The sequence below is a fragment of the Melospiza melodia genome, chromosome Z, assembly GCF_035770615.1.
Source record: "Melospiza melodia melodia isolate bMelMel2 chromosome Z, bMelMel2.pri, whole genome shotgun sequence".
NCBI lineage: Eukaryota > Metazoa > Chordata > Aves > Passeriformes > Passerellidae > Melospiza > Melospiza melodia.
Window position 1 is genome coordinate 73945216 of NC_086226.1, and position 18997 is coordinate 73964212.

At 37.2% G+C, this 18997-nt stretch overlaps 1 protein-coding gene across 1 annotated transcript in view; it reads right to left on the reverse strand.

Annotated features, from left to right (window-relative positions):
* Nucleotides 1–337: 337 nt before the first annotated feature.
* Nucleotides 338–18997, reverse strand: part of HSD17B4 (hydroxysteroid 17-beta dehydrogenase 4) — a 64863-nt gene continuing 46203 nt past the window's right edge. Inside the window, 7 exon segments of the mRNA XM_063180950.1 lie at nucleotides 338–753; nucleotides 2678–2805; nucleotides 12812–12950; nucleotides 15466–15555; nucleotides 17895–17950; nucleotides 17953–17980; nucleotides 18285–18400. Coding sequence (XP_063037020.1) covers nucleotides 664–753; nucleotides 2678–2805; nucleotides 12812–12950; nucleotides 15466–15555; nucleotides 17895–17950; nucleotides 17953–17980; nucleotides 18285–18400 — 647 coding nt within the window. The 3' untranslated portion in view covers nucleotides 338–663.

The window sequence follows — 18997 nt, forward strand, 5'->3', positions numbered from 1 at the left end:
TAGTGACAGACTTTGGTGCAGTGCTAATGCCTCTCACATGAAAAAGCTTCCTCTAGACACTAAATGCTAACCACTTTATGATTTACAAGAGTAACATATGAAAATGGCTAATCAATATGAGTTCAAAGTTCCAAGAGGTTTTTTCTGCAGAAAAAAACCCCCACATGATGACATGATGTAAGTAAATGGAATTTACTTCCATCTTCCAGTTATTTTGATACAATCATGAGAGCTTGAGACGAAGACTATTCATTTAAATAATAAACCAGATAGACTCACAGAAGCTAAGTCTATCTAAGGCAAGATGAATGAAGACTGACAGACGCATAAAAGGAGATATTAATGAAGTCTATTGGTTTAATTTTCTTCAGAATTAACATAGAAATATAAGCTTCTTTGTAAGAAGTAAATACATTTCATTTAGGTAAAGATGAACAATCAGAAAAGTATGATTCTCTACCATTGCTGAGAAACTAAAAAGGGACAATAATAACAGTTATTTTCATTTTGTAACTTCTGTCTACAGCAATTAAATCAGCCTGTGTATTAGCAGTATAATGAATCAGTACATTGGTGTTAACTAGCCTGCAAATCATTGGTTCTGAACTAATTGAGTTTCAATCTTCTACAGTTCTTCACTGACGTGGAAGATGATCAAGCAGTTCAGAGTTTGGCATAGTCTTTCAGGATCATTTCCAGTTTCTGGCTCAGCATGATGTTCCCCTTCACTTTTAGTTTACCAGCAAAGAATGCCTAAAAAAGACAGAAGGGAAAAACATGTATTCAACTGTTTACTAACAAACCAAAGAGTCACTAGAATAAAATAAGAAGCCAAAGAATGGTTGTTTAGCACTCAGGAGAAAGCCTTTAGTGCGCAATGCTTAACTGGTTATCAGTTATTAAAAAAACCTGTTCAATTCTAATGCCATCCACAACCAGATTTTTTTATCTATAGTGCAGACAAGGCCAACACTGTCACTCATGGGAAAAAAATTAAATAAAATAAACACAAAGCAACTTCAGTGGCCTCTGTTCCCTTTCCACAGAGCATTTCTCCAACTGTAAGAAAAAATGCTTTCACAGAATCTGATGGCAAAACTTCAGCAGGGCACAAAAAATAAAGCTCCCGGCATCATCCCCTCACATTACAAATATCCATATTTCATTATAAGAAATTAAAAAACGGAATGAAAAGGCTATAAAATGAAAATTAAAGACTATTGAAAATGTAAGCTACACACTCAAATTCCTACCGAATACAAACATATACTTGCACAAGGTATTACACACATATGCCAAAGAAATGCAGTGGCTTTATACACAGCATATTACAAGAAACAGGAAATAAGCAACATTTGGTTGCATTTGCAAAGTCATAAATCAATCAGTATTTTCACTTCAATGCTGGTATATTACATTTTTATTCTCCCTACTTCAAAGACCCTGTTTCAATCTAGTTCGTATTTTTTTTAAAACTAGTTTTGCTTCACAATGGCTTTGGAGTTTGAAAGCCCTTTGAAAGTTCCTTAAATGTTCTTTTGCATAGTTCCATTAGCTTGAAATACATTCAAATAAAGAATAGAGAGAGCCAGCAGAAAAGAATTTGAATAGATGCTTTGAGCTTCTTTAGATGGAAAACTTCACAGAAATTCAAAGGAAACACTAATGCCTAAACATAGATGATGTTCCTGAACTCCAATCACTGTTCTTTAGCATTCTGATGATTACACATCAACATCTTGTTTGTTTATGCTTTATGCCTGCTGTATACAGAGGGTCACAAAGGATTTTACTCATGTGGTATGTAAGACTTATAAAAAATATTCACCATGATCATTAGTCTCCAATTTACAATCAAAGTCTCCAACAACTTCTGCTTGAGATCAAAGAAAAGGAACTGTTTGATACATGATGAGCTTAATTAAAGTTTTCATTTGCTCAAGCTTTAATCTGTAAGCTGACATATTAAATTTGTGACAGTTCAATTTACTTTTACACAAGGCATTTTTATTAGTAAAATTAGTCATTTTAATCAGTTGATTACTCCAAGAAGCTAAAAGTGCAGACCCAGATTATAGACCTTCCTTAAATCTGTATTTCCCTGAAAAATATCCTGATTGAGGTAAATTTTGACCATCTAAATGCATGCATTGTCTTGACATTTCTCTGTGCTGCACTACTAGCAATAAATCACTGCAACAAAAAACTTCCTGCAACATGACAATAAAAACAGTCTGAATGATCAAACTGACAAACCTAAACTTGGATACTGTGAAGTACCAGGAAGTAAACAAACTCCTAACTTTGCTTTATATCACAGAATCACAGTATATTCTAAGTTGGAAGGAACCCAGAAGATAATCTAGTCCAACTCTGAAGTGAACAGCCCGTACAGGTATTGAATCCACAACCTTGGTGTTATCAGGGCCCTGCTTTAGCCCTTTGTGGTTATCTTTGTCTTAAGATAATAAAGATGGCATAAATGCCCCCTCACACTTCCTCGATAATCCAGTATAAGACACTGATGTGCTTATACCTTATCTGACTCTTTTCTCCACTGTCAAAACATCCCAGGGTTTAGGATTTCAGAACGCAAACAGTCATGAACCACAGCTTGATGTAAGGCAAATAATATGTCTACATACAAGAGAGTATGTCTGTGACACCCAGGCTTTACCTTTTGGGGGTTAACCTTTTGTTGTACCACATCCATGAAATCCTCATCCGAGAGAGTGAAGGTAGTGTCAGCAGAATTTCTGGCAGGTCCTTGATACACTGCTCCAGAGCCGTTCTTTAGGTCAATTGCTGAGAAGCAAGAGCAAAGACAGTTTAATTTCAAAATAAAGATAAAACTTTCAGGCTTAAGAACAGTACTTTCCTTACCTATTATTATAAAGCATCCAGTCTAAATTATTAGCTATCAGCTACTCAGAAAATAAATGAGGTATAATTCTTCTTCATCAATGAAAGAAAATAAAAAATTATTCCTGCACTGAAAGGGTGTTTACAGCAAGGACTTCAAAATTCTTGCTGCGATGGTAAATCTATTTTTGAATGACACCTAAGATGCACAAGGTATTAATTAGTGCACTTACTGCAAAAATATTCAAGTTAGTAATAAAGCCCCAAAGTTCAAAACCAGCATCCTGTAGTCAGACAAGGCAAATGTAGTGGTGTTCAAACACACTGCCTATTTTCCCTGGTCTGTCCCCCAGGCAACACAATATAGCCTATTCTGCTTCATGCAAGGAGTGTTTAAAGCCTTGCCAATTATCTGTCTTTCTCTCCTGGAAAGACAAAAATTCCTCCAAGTGTCTGTAGCTCAGAGTGTTCTTTTCCCACACCAAATGACCTGCCAAAATAATCTACTACAAAGCTAACACCATCAAGTATTGTGTCATGTTTAGAAGAGTATTTTGACAGGATGTGCTCTGCTGAGTCATTCTCAGATTTTGCAAATTCCTGTCTTTCCTTTACACCTTTGCCTCTTGATCCATCACGCCCCCATCCCACACATTATTCATGTGGATATTCCTGTAATAACATGGCACCTCTAATCACAGAATCATGGATGACAGTTAGTTGCTCTTCATGGACAAATTTTAAGGCCCTTGCCTTAAAAGGGAGCTTTATTTCTGCATAAACTATCTTATGTGCCACTTTTTTCCAAATAATTTTTTGACAGGGTAAGGGGAACTATAGAGACCAGGAGTAGCTTTAGCATATTTAAGTCTTTCATTTTCTGAAATCTGCTTCAAGCAATATTTATCCAGTTACAACAGAACTAGAAGGGGACTTAAGTATACAGCATTGCTCAGTGAGAAGTGACATACTGGATTATTATTTTCCAGTTGATTTTAAGGTAAATTATAAATCCTGGAACAGATTTAATGCATATCACTAACTTTAAGCAATATGGGAATAAATTTAAAAAGGTTACTGAGCACCAGAAATTATCTGTACATTTGTGTTTGTGTAACAACATCCTTGTGGCCCAAACCAGCTGCTATATGATCTAACATACCTGAGCCTTTAATATTGCTCATGTAGGTTATGCAGGCACAGACTATTATTAGGAAAACAAAAATCAAAAAAATAATCTACTGAATCATGAAATGCAAGCCAAACACACCAACTAAAGTCTGAGAGTGGATACCAGCTTTTAGACTAAGTTAACCAGTGCTTTTAAAATACTCCTCTACCCAAATGCTGCTAATGTTAAGCACCATACTAGTGCAGCCAAACTGTTCCCTTGGAGACAAACAGCAAGGTCAGCAAGCACTACAGATTAATTCACAAAACACAGACACGGTGTCTAGAATGCCTGCAGTTCCTAGCCAACTGTTTTGAATTACTTCTGGACCTTAGGAATCCCTTTTTGTATTTCATTCTGCTGGCAATAATTTTTTTTTCCTGTCCCTACCATTCCTACACTGCTCCAGAAGGGAGCCAGATACTGGAAGCCTGACATACTGTCTCCCAAGACACAACTTCTCATTCTTCACTAAGTACTGGCTGAAAAGAAATTTTGATGTACTTTATTGATAATACTGATCCATCAGTCTCACCAGCGTCAGGTTGAGATGACAAAAACAATTGAATAGGTGTAATGGCTCAGAAAAGTTCTCACAACCCTTAAGTATTATTTTGAATATGGTACATAACTAACAGCTTTTACATTGTTGTACATTAAGATATTACTTAACATTATTACAGTCCTTGTTCTCCTTCTCCATTTCCTAGCGAAATCCCAAGACCATCATTTACTGTCAATATCTACAACTAACACTAAGCTCTCAAAGCACAACCACACGTTTAACATTGCATAATCATGGCACCCATAATCAAGGTAAATCTTTCATGCTTACAGAATCACAGAATGATTAAGGTTGGAAAAGACCCACTACCTTAACAACTAGACCCCAGCACTAAATGCGACATACAGTTTCATGAACACTTCCAAGATTGGTGACTCCATCCTGTCTGTGAAGAGATTTCTCCTGATGTTCAGCATGAACTTCCCATGCTGCAGTTTGCGGATGTTTCTTCTTGTCCTGTCACTGGCTGTCCTGTCCCAGAAGCAGCATGAGAAGCCAACCCCCACCTGGCTACAGCCTCCATCCAGGCAGTTGTACAGAGCAGCAAAGGAGTCTCCCTGATTCTCCTTTCCTCCAGGCTGAGCTACAGCAGCTCCCTCAGCTGCTTCTCACAGGAGCTGAGCTCCAGACCCTGCCCCAGCTCCATTGCCATTCTCTGGACTCACTTCACCACCTCAAAGTCTTTCTTGTGAGGGGCCCAGAACTGGACACAGCACTTGAGGTGTGACCTCACCAGCGCCACATACAGGGGGACAATCACTGCCTGTTCCTGCTGGTCACACTGTTGCTGATACAGGATGCCACCGCCCCTCATGGTTACCTGTGCATACACTGGCCCATGTTCAGCAAACTGTCATCTAAAACCTCCGATATTTTTCCACTGGGCAGCTTGCAGCTTTCCAGCCATTCTGCCCAGCCTGTGGCACTGCCTGGGGCTGTTGTGAACCAATGGCAGGACCTGGAACTTGATCTTGCTGAACCTCAATGGGTCCTTGGCCCATTGATCCAACCTGCCCAGATCCCTCTGCAGAGCTTTCCACCCTTTCAGCAGATCAACACTTGCACCCAAACTGGTGTCATCTATGAAAGGGCTGAGGGGACACTTAATTCCCTCATCCAGACCAACAACAATGATATTGAAGACATGAGACAGGACTGACCCCAATACTGAGCCCTGGGAAGCACCACTTGTGACTGGCTCCACCACTCCCCAGCCCAGCCACCCATCCAGTTTTTTACCCAGCAAAGATTAAGACTGTCCAAGCTGTGGACTGCCACATTTCCCAGGAGGATCCTGAGGGACACAGTGCCAAAGGCTTTGCTGAGGTGAGTCACCTGGTCATAAAAGAAGACCATACTGGTCAGCCAGGACCTGCCTTTTCTACACCTGTGCTGGCTTTGATCCTGGGCCTTTGGTTCCCAGATGTCCTGAGTGATTGCAATCAAGATGGTGTGCTCCACAATCTTGCTGGATACCAACCTCAAGCTGATCACCTCAAATCCTGAATCCCACCTCAAGGTAATCCTTACTAGTTAATAGAAATTCTAAGTAAAAAAAAAAAAAAAATAAGGGGAAAAAAAATAAGAAAAAAGAAAAGGACTGACCTAGTGGTACATTCTTTTCCCAAAAATGTCAAAAACGTTATTTCCACTTCCTCTAGATTCTTTTTAAATAACATTAAGATTTTTGATAAGCAAGAAAAAAATGAGGCAGACACAAAAGCAAAACACTTGGACAACAAAACTGTCTTTTCTATAAAAACACAGAGAACTAGCAACAGAATTATTGTTACTTGATCCATCCCTTTTCGTAGGCTTCATCATAAATGAGTTGACCTCTCTAATACAAATAGTTTAAAAAAAAAAAGGTGCCACTGTGGACAAAGAGTGATCCAAAATATATCAGATATTAGTATTTAGCGAAGGAAAGTAACTCCCCACTTTATAAAGAATGAAAAACTACCACAAAAACTTGTTCATTCAATTTTTTTGCAGGGCAAAAAAACAAACAGAAGGATTAGAAACATACACAAACCACTTTCTTCCCTCCTGACCTACACCTAGGCTAGAATACTGAGCACCAGCTCATGGGATAAATAAACTAGCAATGAAAGAAAGAAGCTGAATTCCAGAACAGGTTCCAAACATTAGAGCAGAAAAATCCTAGCCTTCCAATGACCAGAGAGAGTGCCCTCTTGTTTATCCTGTATAGGATACACAATAGAATACATTCTATTACACATCTGGCAGAAAAGTAGAATCAAGAAGTTCAAGTGAATGAAATGCTAGTCTTCTTTTAAATTTTTGCTTTTACTGCGATACATAGGTGTTTTATTACATTAATTAAAATTTATTAATTGCTATCATCAAAAAGATGATGTTGTCAGAGATAAAAATAGGATAAAATTCACATACATAGGAGTCAAAACACTAGATAAAACAGTAGATATTGACATTTTATAGCAGGTTGCCAAAAACCTAAAAACCTAATATTTGGGGTAAAGTAAAAAAAAAAAATTTTTTTACTTTGAAGAGTGCCTCAGCCTTTCTAGAAGAAAAATATTACCAATCAGACTTTTTAAAGTTTGGTTTGTGTTTTATTCTGCTTTACAGTGGATAAGGGCAATACAAGACTCAACTGCTAACCAAATAAAAACATGTATTCTTATTGCCTGAAGTCATATTGCATCACAAATTATTGAGCAATTTCACTTTAATTTATCAGCTGTTCACAACCAACTACATGTAACAATTTTTCCCCAGTTCTCATAACAAAGTTCTATTCTTCTGAGAACTGGAAAGGAACAGAAACATCTCCTGCCTTCAGCACTAACTTCAGAAACACGAAGAAAAGCAACAGATGGGCAAACTCTTCTAAGTGCTGTTCTGGAGTGCCATTAACTATCAGCCAACAGATCTCAACAGCATTACCTTTTCTCTATGGAAAGCAAAATTGAAATGAAATCTTAACTCTAAAAACAAAATTAAAAAAAAATGATAAGGCCTGAGAAAAAGGCTATTGTTGTATAGTAATACATAATGCAGGAGAGAGCAAAGCACGCTTCAGGTAGTGAAGAAAACTGGAAAAAGCTGTGGTGGGTTATCAATTAAGGTTTTTGTTAAAAAGTGAAAGTAGTTTCAGTACCACTACACTTATTTCTGAGGTATTGATACTTGCTTTATCTCTTTTTAAAGGATTTTCAGCATCCTCTTGAACTAGAACAGCTTGTTTTTATACAGAAATACCACTAATTAAGGCCAGTTGTCAAGAATTATAGTTCAACATTGTTTACACAGCAGATGAGCTGTCCAAAATTTCACATCCTGAGTGCACAGTCAATTGCTCTACACCCCTTCATGGCATCACAGCATCCACAGAGAGCTGCAGAGAAGGAAAGGCCACTGCTGGTTAAACAGACTAGCGTCATAATACTAGTGCCTCCATAAAGATGTCTCTCTGTACCAACAAAAGCCACATTCAATTCACAAATTTCACTTGACTTCTAAAAATCCTGGTTTACTGCGGCAAGTAGAGATCAAAATGTCACAGTTGCAGTTAGAACACTAGAAATAAACGTAAATATAGTAAAATAAAATACCTTTTTGTTTCCCTAAAGTTTGAAAGATTGATTGCATACACAAGAACAAATTTCACAGAATCAGAGAATCATTAAGGTTGGAAAAGATCTCCAAGTCCAAGTTTTAACTGATCAATACCATGACAACTAGACCATGGCACTGAGTGCCACACTCAGTTATTTCTTGAACACCGCAGGGACAGTGACCCCAGCAGCTCCCAGGACAGCCCATTCTTTCCATGAATAAATTCTTCCTGATATCCAACATCGGCATCCCATGATTGAGGTCCCTGGGAGAAAAGACTGACCCACACTTGGCTACAACCTCTTTGCAGGCAGCTGTAGAGAGTTGTAAGGTCCCCACGGAGCTGCCTTTTCTCCAGGACAAACAGCCCCAGCTCCCTCAGCTGCTCCTCACAGAACTTGTGCTCCAGACCCTTTCCCAGCTCCACTGCCCCTCTCTGAACACACTCCAGCACCTCAAAGTCTTTCCTGCACTGAAGGGCCCAGAAATGGACACAGCACTCGTGCTGTGGCTGCTGCCTTCTCTTATCTGCTCCCTTCCCAGATCTGAAGAGGCTGAAGGACATCAGCAGAAGATGCTGGAGCTACAACCATTGAGTAAGGGAGCAATGGGCTGCAGGGCCCAGATTGTTGCCCTGTCAACTGTGAAGACAGAAGATTGTTGTCACTGACAACTGCTGCACTCTTCACAAAAGCACTAAGCTGTGTAAAAGTGACAAGTCAAAAAATTAAAACAAGACAGCATAACTATATCCAGTTAAATAAGAGAAAGAGGCCTATCAGGTAGCCCAAAAGAAGCAGAAACACCTAGAAGGCCCTTACAAAGAGAGGCCTAAAAAAAGATAGATTGTTAATTAATTAACATCAAGTTACAGCTTAAAACAAAAAACTCAGCCAAAATAATATTCCTCCTCATACACAAGTTGTTTCAGTGATAACTTGTCAAGAATTTTGACCATACACTGAAATAGTATGCAATATTTAGCTATGTGAACCAAATTGTGAATTGATTTTAATGTCATATTTTCCTTTTGGCTTTCTTGTAGCTATGTACATTATGGGATTGACCCTCTAAAACGGCAATTTTACTTAGAAAAGAGAGAAAGATAATTCAGAATTCATCTAATCTAGCACCATAACATTTACAAAAATTATTTAAAATTTTTGTACACAGAAGATCAACTAATAACCACCAGGCCAAATGTAAATGTACAGTAAAGAAGTGCAATTCTACTAATTGAGTCAAGTAACATTAAAATCTGAATCATCTTTGAAAACCAGTCAAAATAGTGACACAGAAATAAACTCAAGCTATAGCAAAGGTAACATTGTACTGTCATCGTCAGTTTTTAAAGTAAAAAATTCCAGCATTCCAGTGAGAAAATGGCATTGTCAGTGTTATATATTCCAAACTGACTGTCATTGCTCATCCGCGTTACAAAAGTCTTGCTGATGACCATACAGAGATTTTGTAAAATTCACATAAAGTCAGAAATCTTTTCGATTATTGAGAATATCCTAACTTCAAGAAAGCTGTCTTCCTTGGAATGTAAACTCACAAACTTCCATCTTGTTCTGCACTTACCATGGAAAATGAATTATACCAGCATCTGGTAGAAAAGACACTTGAATACTGAATAACAATGTAACATATGCAAACATGCAAAAAAAATTAAGTTGGCAACTGCTTATAAAACTCTTGCCTCTGAAGGCCTTTTGCTTTATGGTTTTTTGGATATATGCTTTTTAATGGCAGGGAAGTGTTTTCCAATATTCCCCAAACAAAAATTTAATCATGCAGATACATATATAGCTTGCCATTAAAAATATGCCATTGGAGTTAAACCGACATCAACAATAGTAGGCTCTTTTTCCATGTAGGGAAAAACAGTGAAGGTTGATAGTACAGTTGTCATAACTCCTAAAATTCTGCCAGTGAGTTTTCTTAACTATTTTCATATTGACAATATTAAATTTTAATATTTAGATTATTTGTAGCAGTCTAACTATTTATTAGTAATAACCAACTCCTGTTTTCTTCATCCAAAAAGTACTTGAAATCTAAAGGTACACAAAAATATTCAGAAAAACACAAACAAATACAGAAATAGGATGACACAAAGCTCTTTCAAAAAAAGTGATATACAAAGGAAGTACTTGCATACCAATACTCCCAAAAGGAAAAGTAAACAACGTTTCCTAAAGACACCTTGCTGGGTCACCTAGATATTTACCTTCAGCCTTACACATTTACTACACCACAGAGACTACAGTACTTCATAAGGAACTGACCACACTGTAAAAATTTTGACCGTAACTTTTCCAAGCTTCTGGAAAAGTTTCATTTCAGCTCTTAACAGCAGTCAGCAACAGGAAATGTTTAAATATATTAGATTAGCTCCTCCAGCCTCCATCCCACAGGGATCTTTAAGGTTTTTTTTCCAAATGCATATAATAGTACAGAAAATTGTCACTGCAACAGAAGCAGAGGGAACAAGACAAACAAAAGCTACATCTATTTAATCCATTTAAGCTAGAGACATATGAACAGGAAGAAAGCAGTACCTTCTTCCTACTGCTTCAGTAGGAGAAGCAGGAGAGGACAAAAGGCTGACTATTGATTTATTCGAAGCAGGAGCACTCTCTTGATCTGAATACAATAGCAAAAACATTCACCTCTTTCCCCTCTAATAAAGTGTGATCTCATGAGGCAAGTAAGGGCACTGCTCAGGCCTAAATATCTAAGTGTGCTTTTTTTGCATTCAGCAATTTGCAGTTTCAGAACTTCTCACTGCATGAGAAATTTTATTCACATCTTGAAACACCCCTCAGCAGACTTCTCCTCCATTGACTTGTCCCTCTATTCTCTGGACGTACATAATATTGAACTTAGGTGATCAATAAAGCAATTCCAAAGTTAATGCAAATGATCAGTCAACATGAAAAAGTTTTCTAGTTGTCATTATAAACATGATCATCACTTGTATCAAATTTACTGACACACGAAACAATAGACAGGACTGATGTGAAGTACAGAGTGTTTCTCAACAAATACAAGTTTCCACTTCAAGTATTCAGGAGTTTAACCAATACACTTCTAATTATCACCTAAAAACGTAAGCAAGAACACAAGTAAAACTTCATATGCCTTCTGTCAAAGTTCTAACCATGTCTGTAATTTAAATTACTTCATGCAAAAATGGAAAACTGCAGACAATAGAAATGATTAAGAGCAGTAATGAATTTTAAGACAGAACGTCTGAGTTGGATTATTCAGTATTTCCCTTGTCTCATTTTGATGTACAGGCAATCAGCTTGCATAATCCCCACAGGTATATTCATATTTATTAACTTCTATCCAAACAGAAATCACTCTTTAGCCCTCAAAAACTGCTGAAAAAGCAAGGCAAGTAGAACACAACTATCTTGATCAATCTCTGTATAATATTTTTCCTGAAACTTAACAGCAGTCTTGCTACTCAGAATCTCTACTGGTCAACATTAGGAAGGATTAAGTATAATGATAGGCTTCTAAATTGCTCAACAATAGTTTAAAATAAGTCACAGTGTACAGAACAGAAGATAATGGCAGACCTGATCTGACCTACTGTGAGTCTTCCCTCTCAGCCTGTCAAAGAGCAGCCCCTTCACCTGCATCACCCCCAAAACTCTTTTGACTACATCCAACCACTGAGATCAAACAAAATGAAGTCTAAGCAACAGGCTTGACCCAGACAAAAAGGCCTGGAAATTACAACCTCAGTAAGCTTTTTCCTTTTGGAAAATCTTTACACTCCACCAATAAAGCACTAGACATGTCAACAACAACAACAACAACAACAACAACAACAACAAAATTCCAAAGATAAAAAAATCTATCCAATTAATAATAGAAGATTTAGGACTGTTTTCAAATATACATATCTTTATAAAGAGATCAAAGAAGAACTTAAGAAGAAAAGGTTTTTGAGGAAGTAGCTTTCCCCCATCAGATCACATAATTCTATTATTCATTTAATCAGGAAAAACTTCTGCTGTGAGCCACTGCTATTACAGGCTTTAGTTTCTCATCATCAATCAGTCCCATGCTTAAATGATGGGAAATCATGATTAAGCCTCCATTAAACCTTGATCTCAGAAAGTGTAAATGGAAACAAATTGGGCTACATTTTTCACTGAAGTGACAAGAACAATGCAGTAGAAATAATTACTTATTTGTTTTAGATCAGTTAGCATGTACATCACCAGCAGACTAATTACTGTAACACTCCTACTAGGCTAATTTAGCATGCTTTCCTAAGTGCAGTGGAAATCCAATCTGGAAAGTGTAAATAGAAATGCTCTGAAGTTCTAAAGGATGATGTCATCTATGTCTACATCTTAATAGGCAAGTTACAGAAGAATGTTCCTTGAAAGAGTAGTACCTGCAAAGTTTATCTGACCTCCTTGTCATTTGTGCACCCAGAATGCATTCAGACCTGCAGGTCCCACTGCATATTCATCTATTACGCTACGCTTAGTTCCAAGCTATCAGTTTAATTGGAATGATTACAATTAATCCCACTTCATAACAAAAATGCATTGGGGTATCACATAAACACCACAACTTACTCCACTGCATTGCTGTTTTTCCATCTTTAGTGATGTCCCACTGGAATACGGCATTTACTTTCTTTACCAATTCATTTCCCATCTCTTTTACACGCCGACCAATTTCTTCAAACACAAGGTTACTCTGCAGCCCTCCAGCCTTTAAAAAAAAGAAAGTATGAAGAATTTAAAATTGAAACGTTGTTAAAAGGTACTGAACATGTCACTTTCCAGCATGCGAAGCTTCAACTATCTACATCAGAATTATTAAATCCAACTGAGATTTTTTCTACCACAAAATAATCACCTCTAGCCACCCTCAGCACTACAGAATACATTCAAGCAAAAAATGCTTCATTTCAAATTTTCATTTAAAATTTTTTCAAATTTTGTTTTTATAGTTTTTGTCATTTATCATTACAATTTGAGACAATGTTTTTTAATTAGTGCTCTAAGAGCTTCTAAATTGCCCGTTTTTTCCTTTGGATGATAACCACTGCAGTGAATGTTATGTTAGTTTTCAGAACAAAAAAAAAAAAAGTTTTTACTTTGACATGAAAAATGTTAAAAACATACTGCACTATGAATACAGTCAGCACTCCGGTGCAGAAAAAATTTAACAGTGGGATCAGCTACATTTACATTTCCAACTTTTCCAAGCACATTATTTTGCAAGCCTTTCACTGTCTTTCTTTTAACAAATATTTTTACTGGATAAAAGGCTTCACTTTAGGGAAGCTACTTCACTGACATTTTTTGTCTAACTGGAACTGGAGCAAAGAAGGTCTCAGAGCTTTAGTTGTTTGCTGTACTTACCTGTAGAGCAGAACACAAGACTCCTCAGGCTGCTATTTTGTGACCTCTTTGGTTAAGCCTAACATTTTCTATTATATTAAAGGGTTCCCAATGGTCTTTAAATTTGCCAAGCTTCACACAGTCAGGCTGGTTTCCCCTGGTGGGTGTCTGACCCTGCCAGCAAATTTCTGCCAAAGCACCCTAATTTCTCAGAGTAAGCTTAAAGAAGAACGCCTGTTCTGCCAAGTTTTTTAAAAAAAGAAAATCTGAGCAGTTCAAAAAAGTTCTAAGCTTTGAACTCCATTCAACAATTTAGAATGTCTTAGAAGATTAAACACAAGCAGCAAAAAGAAACAGGTTCCTGGATAAAACATAGAATCATAGGATGGCCTGAACTGGAATGAATCCTAATGATAATCTAGTTCTAACCCCCCGTTGGGGGGCAGGGACATTTTTCACTAGACCAAGGTGCTCCAAGCCCCATCCAGCCTGGCCTTCAACACTTCCAGGGATGAGGCAGCCACAGCCTGCTGGTTTCTCTAGGAAACCTGTTCCAGGGCCTAACCAACCTCACAGCAAAGAATTTCTTCTTAAGATCTAGTCTAAACCTAGCCTCTTTAGTTTGAATCCATTCCCCCTTATCCTGTCACTACACACTCTTGTGAAAAGCTCCTCTTTGGGTAATAAAAGGCCACAACTAGGTCACTCTGAGGGTTTCTCTTTTCCAGGCTGAGCAAACCAAATTTTCTTAGCCTTTTCTTATGGGAGGAGTGCTCAAATCCCCTCATTTTCTTGATGTCCTTCCTCTGGACTCACTCCAACTGGTCAATGCCCTTCCTGCGTTGGGGTCCCCAGAGCTGGATTCAGTGTTCCATGTGGGGTATCACCAGAGCAGAGGGGCAGAATCCCATCCCTCAACCTGCTGGCTATGCTGCTTTGGATGCAGCCCAAGTATCACCCAATATTCCTCATTCTGTGATTAAAAGCTTTATATGAATGTCACAATCTCAGCATTTCGTAAACTTCAAAGCATTAAAATTTCATAGTTTGCATGCAGGAATCAATGGGGAAAAATAACAGTTTACTAAGGCACTGCCTTAATAATAAACAACAAACATGCATTGCCTTAGTCACTTTTAGACCATTAGGGGTCTATTAGGGTCATCCTCATTATTGCATATACCATTCTGTGTTTTGTGGCAAGTACAGTACCAGAGGCTTAAGGTATGCATGCATGCTGAGGATTTTTTTTAGGTATACACAGTATAAAGAGCACATTGTGTGCCAGGCCTAACCACATGTACAAACAGCTCTCAGAGTCTTATTTCAAAATGATTCAATGATGACACTTCTTTTCTGTGAGTACATTATGTCATTTTCACTCATGCTAATGCCTTCTTGCCCCTCTCCCTGTGTCTCTGAAAAATTGAGAAAGGTCACACACTTTTACATCCTACACGGAGTTTGATCTTCAACATCTACAAAATAATATGAAAAGCATTTTTCTACAGTTACACTACCAAATTATGTTAAGTAATTTATATTTTGAGCTATGCAAGTGCTCAAAACGTGGCAGTCACTGGCACATGCCCTTCCTTGTTTTGTAACAATACAGCACAATGTTTATCCTGAGAGATCCATTAGCATCAAGCACATCAAACACCAGCATTCAGTGTAAATAACTGAAATCTGCCTCTCGAACAGATCAATTAACATCTGTAGCCTAAACAATGTACATGTTAACATCCCTGAACTCGTAACTCCTCTGAATACTGCAAATAAGATTGGTAAGGGACCTAAGTATTTTTCCTGTGTTTTTCACCAAAATAAAGCCCAACTATGCTTCTCTTCAAGTTAAGACTTCCATTGCTTCCACCTACCCTCAGAGGCTCTCGAGCAGAAGGCTTTTCCAAGGCTGGTGCTATATCCACATAGCCCCCTGCAATGGCAACTTCTCCAGTCTCCTTGACCTGTAGTGGGGCAAAAATACATTAAAGAGGTGACTTATCTGCAGAAAGTCACAAAAGAAGGGCATCTAAGGAGTATTCCTGGTATTTTAAAATCAGACATGTAATGAGATAACATAAAAGTTACAGAGTGAAAAAAAAATCCTCTTCATAAATGTGCTGTAGTCTTGAGGCAAATTGTTATAATATGTTTTCCAAACAGCTCTTCAAGCAAAATAATTATTTTCCTCTGGAGAAATTGTACCAAAATATATTGCTGGTGTTCTGCTCACAAAACAGTTGAAGAACCTTATTTACCTCCAGTGTTACAAGTTATTGTCTATCTTTCTTCATAAATAGTTCTTAGAAAGATATTGCTCTAAAATGTTTTTCCTTGAGGTAGATATTCAGTTGTCAAGAGGTCCATTTAGACAATTTCACTATCTCCCACATGCCTTATACTTCAACTTGCACTAGAAACAGCTTTTTAAGGATTGCAAACAAAAAGAAAGATGGAAAATACCTGAATTTCCCCCAGTTTAATTTTTTTTAAATAGTTACTTCAAATTTTTTTTTAAATAGGCAACTTCAAGGTTTCAATTTGGTATTTTCTCTTTGAGGGATGTGACAAACCCTACTGACTTATGGCAGCTAACAGAAGTCTGATAATGCATATAGAGAAGTGTATGACAAATAGTCAAACTGAGAAACATCAAGTACCACAACCTAGTTTACTGGACTACATTAACTGTTACTCAAATAATGCCTAACAGCTTGTCCCCAGCTGCCACTGCACTTCAGACAATGCTTGAAAATGGATTCAAACCACCCTCTCAAAACTTTAAGTCTATCTGTAGTTTGATTTAACCAGAGTTCATACAAATACAACATGCAGTAAGAAACAAAATTCTGCACAATCTCATAACTCCACCTCATAACTGTTTAGATGGTTTACTATAATCCTGTTAAACCTTGTAATTTTTATCCAAAATCAGTTACTCCAAAGTTGTGGAAGAAAAATCCTTAGGAGAATTCACAAAAACTCTACATATTAGCAATTACTAAACCAAGCATAATTACAAATTTTGCCTTTAAACACAACAGAACAACTCACCCAGCATACAAATTTGGAAGGGCTTGGAAGCATATTATGAACTCTATTAACTAACATGGTACATGGAAACATCAAAAGTAGCTATATGAATTCTAGATTGAGTGATCAAACCTTTCAAGTATAGCTACAGTAATTTTCAAAGCTCACTTGAGGCACCAAACTGCTCATTTGCTACTAGTAATTATAAATGGAGATTTTGTACAAAGTAGTCTCTACATTGTTACCATCCTGAAATTCTGTAGCCGCTACCACCCATCAGGTCTGCAAATAAAATTTGCCTCCTTCAGTCATGCTGTACATCCCAGAAAGCTGTATGAACACAGCATTCCTCTGTTCCTATGATGACTCTCCTTCTTTGATTTTGCCTGCCCAATCATCCTTGCAGCTGCAGTTATACCGGACTGCCCTACTCACTAATCAAGAGCTGGCTGCATTTTTATGAAGATGATGGCTGCAAAGCTTTGGCCAGCAAAGCAATGTAACTCTCACCGCATAAGCCAAAGCAAATATTGACAAATACCAGTATCAAATCATAGGCAAAGAAAGCGAAAATGTCATATGATGCTACATAAGTGATGACATTCAATTTTACTTTTTGCCCTTTATCTGGAGTTTCATTTACCTTTAGTTCCCACCAAGTACCCTATGACATGGAGACAACACTACTAGCAGAACATAGAATAAAGCAAACCCAGATTTTCAAAAAGTTGTAAACACTGTTTTATTGTAGTTACTATGTTCAACTGCTATGAAATTTCCATTTATAGGAAGTTGATCTGTATAGCTGCAGCTTAAGTTTAACCAATCTAAGCTAAATCTGCAGCACACTTACATGCATAAACTGTTAAGAGCTGATTATATTAAATAAATGCTAAAAAAAAAAGATGAATACACAGTTATGAGTAACTACAGAAAACAACTACACACTACGACTGACGCTGAGGATGACTGCTTTTTTTATTATTTTTATTTTCCCCAGTGGAAAAACACAAAAAATACAAAACAATGAAAAGAGTGCTCCTTTTACAGGAGGGTATTAAGTCCTATGATTATAACAGTACTTCTATTAGAATCCTAGTGACGCCTTAAAGTAAGTAAGACTATTTCATTATATTTACTTCATTTCTTTACAAACCCTTTGCCAAGGGTGTGCTGCTTAATGAGTCATCCTTTCTTGCTCCCCTCATATCCCCACTCTTTTAACTAACACATCTTCCTCTGAAGCCCACAGTGAAGAGATTGCTCTGACCTTGGTCTGAAAATGGATTCTATCTCCCTCCTTCCACATTTCTGTTTGTAAAGTTTCCCTGGATAGACTGGCTTCGCAAAGCGAACCTAAAAGCAAAAAAAGAAAAAAAAAAAAGAGGGGTTACGAAAATATTTGCCTGCTATATATAAATGCAAAGCTTAAACACATTGGCTCTATTGAAATGAAAAAAAGAGGAAAATTAAGTCAACTATCAATGTAGAAAGCCTATATATTTTTAAACAAACATAGAAGACAGAGGCATTAAAATGCATGCAGCTGTAAGTAAAAGCAATTCTGGCAATTAACACATCATGAAAGACTCCTCCCACACTTAAGATTCTTTTGGCACTAAAATAGAAAAATCCAGAAAATTTACTGCAAAGAATGAACACACAGACCTTGATTGCCCTTGAATCTGTTCACATCATTATTTGCAAACTGCTTCAAAATGTTCCTAGCAGCAAACCCAAAGGTGCATAGTCCATGAAGTATAGGCTTCTTAAATCCTATTAAAAAGGTAACATTTTAGCATTTTTTACATTAGGACCTTGCATGCAGCTTCTATGAATTGCTATACCGTATTCAAAATATCTTCCTCCATTAGTGTTCTTAATCCTTTTTTTTTAACCTAATTTATCTCAACAAAAAAAGTATCTGTTACTATTTATTGTTTCCTCTACTTTTGGACAAAGGAAAGTGCTTGGTGACAAGCTGCACTCTTAGCACTGCATGTGCTCTATGAGACTTAGAAGTAGAATTATTCCCTGTCTGTAGAGGTGACAAAAGGAAAAAATAAGGAGATTATCTGTTTTAGTATGCATGCATAGGCACATCAGACATGCAGTTAAACGTAAGTATGTACATTAAGGGTAAGAGGTGTTGTAATCATTAAAAAGTGGCAATACTAAGATTATTTGATACTTTCCTGTTTTGAATTCCTATTCATGGTTGGCCAAAGTCTTCTAATACAATGTCTGCTTTAGGACTAATTTACCTTTATTCGCAACCTTGGCAGAGGATAATCTTTATATTAGTGTTGCATCTTTTTCCACTACTGTCAAAATCTGACAAAATAAACCTTTGACAACTGGCCTCAGATTTGA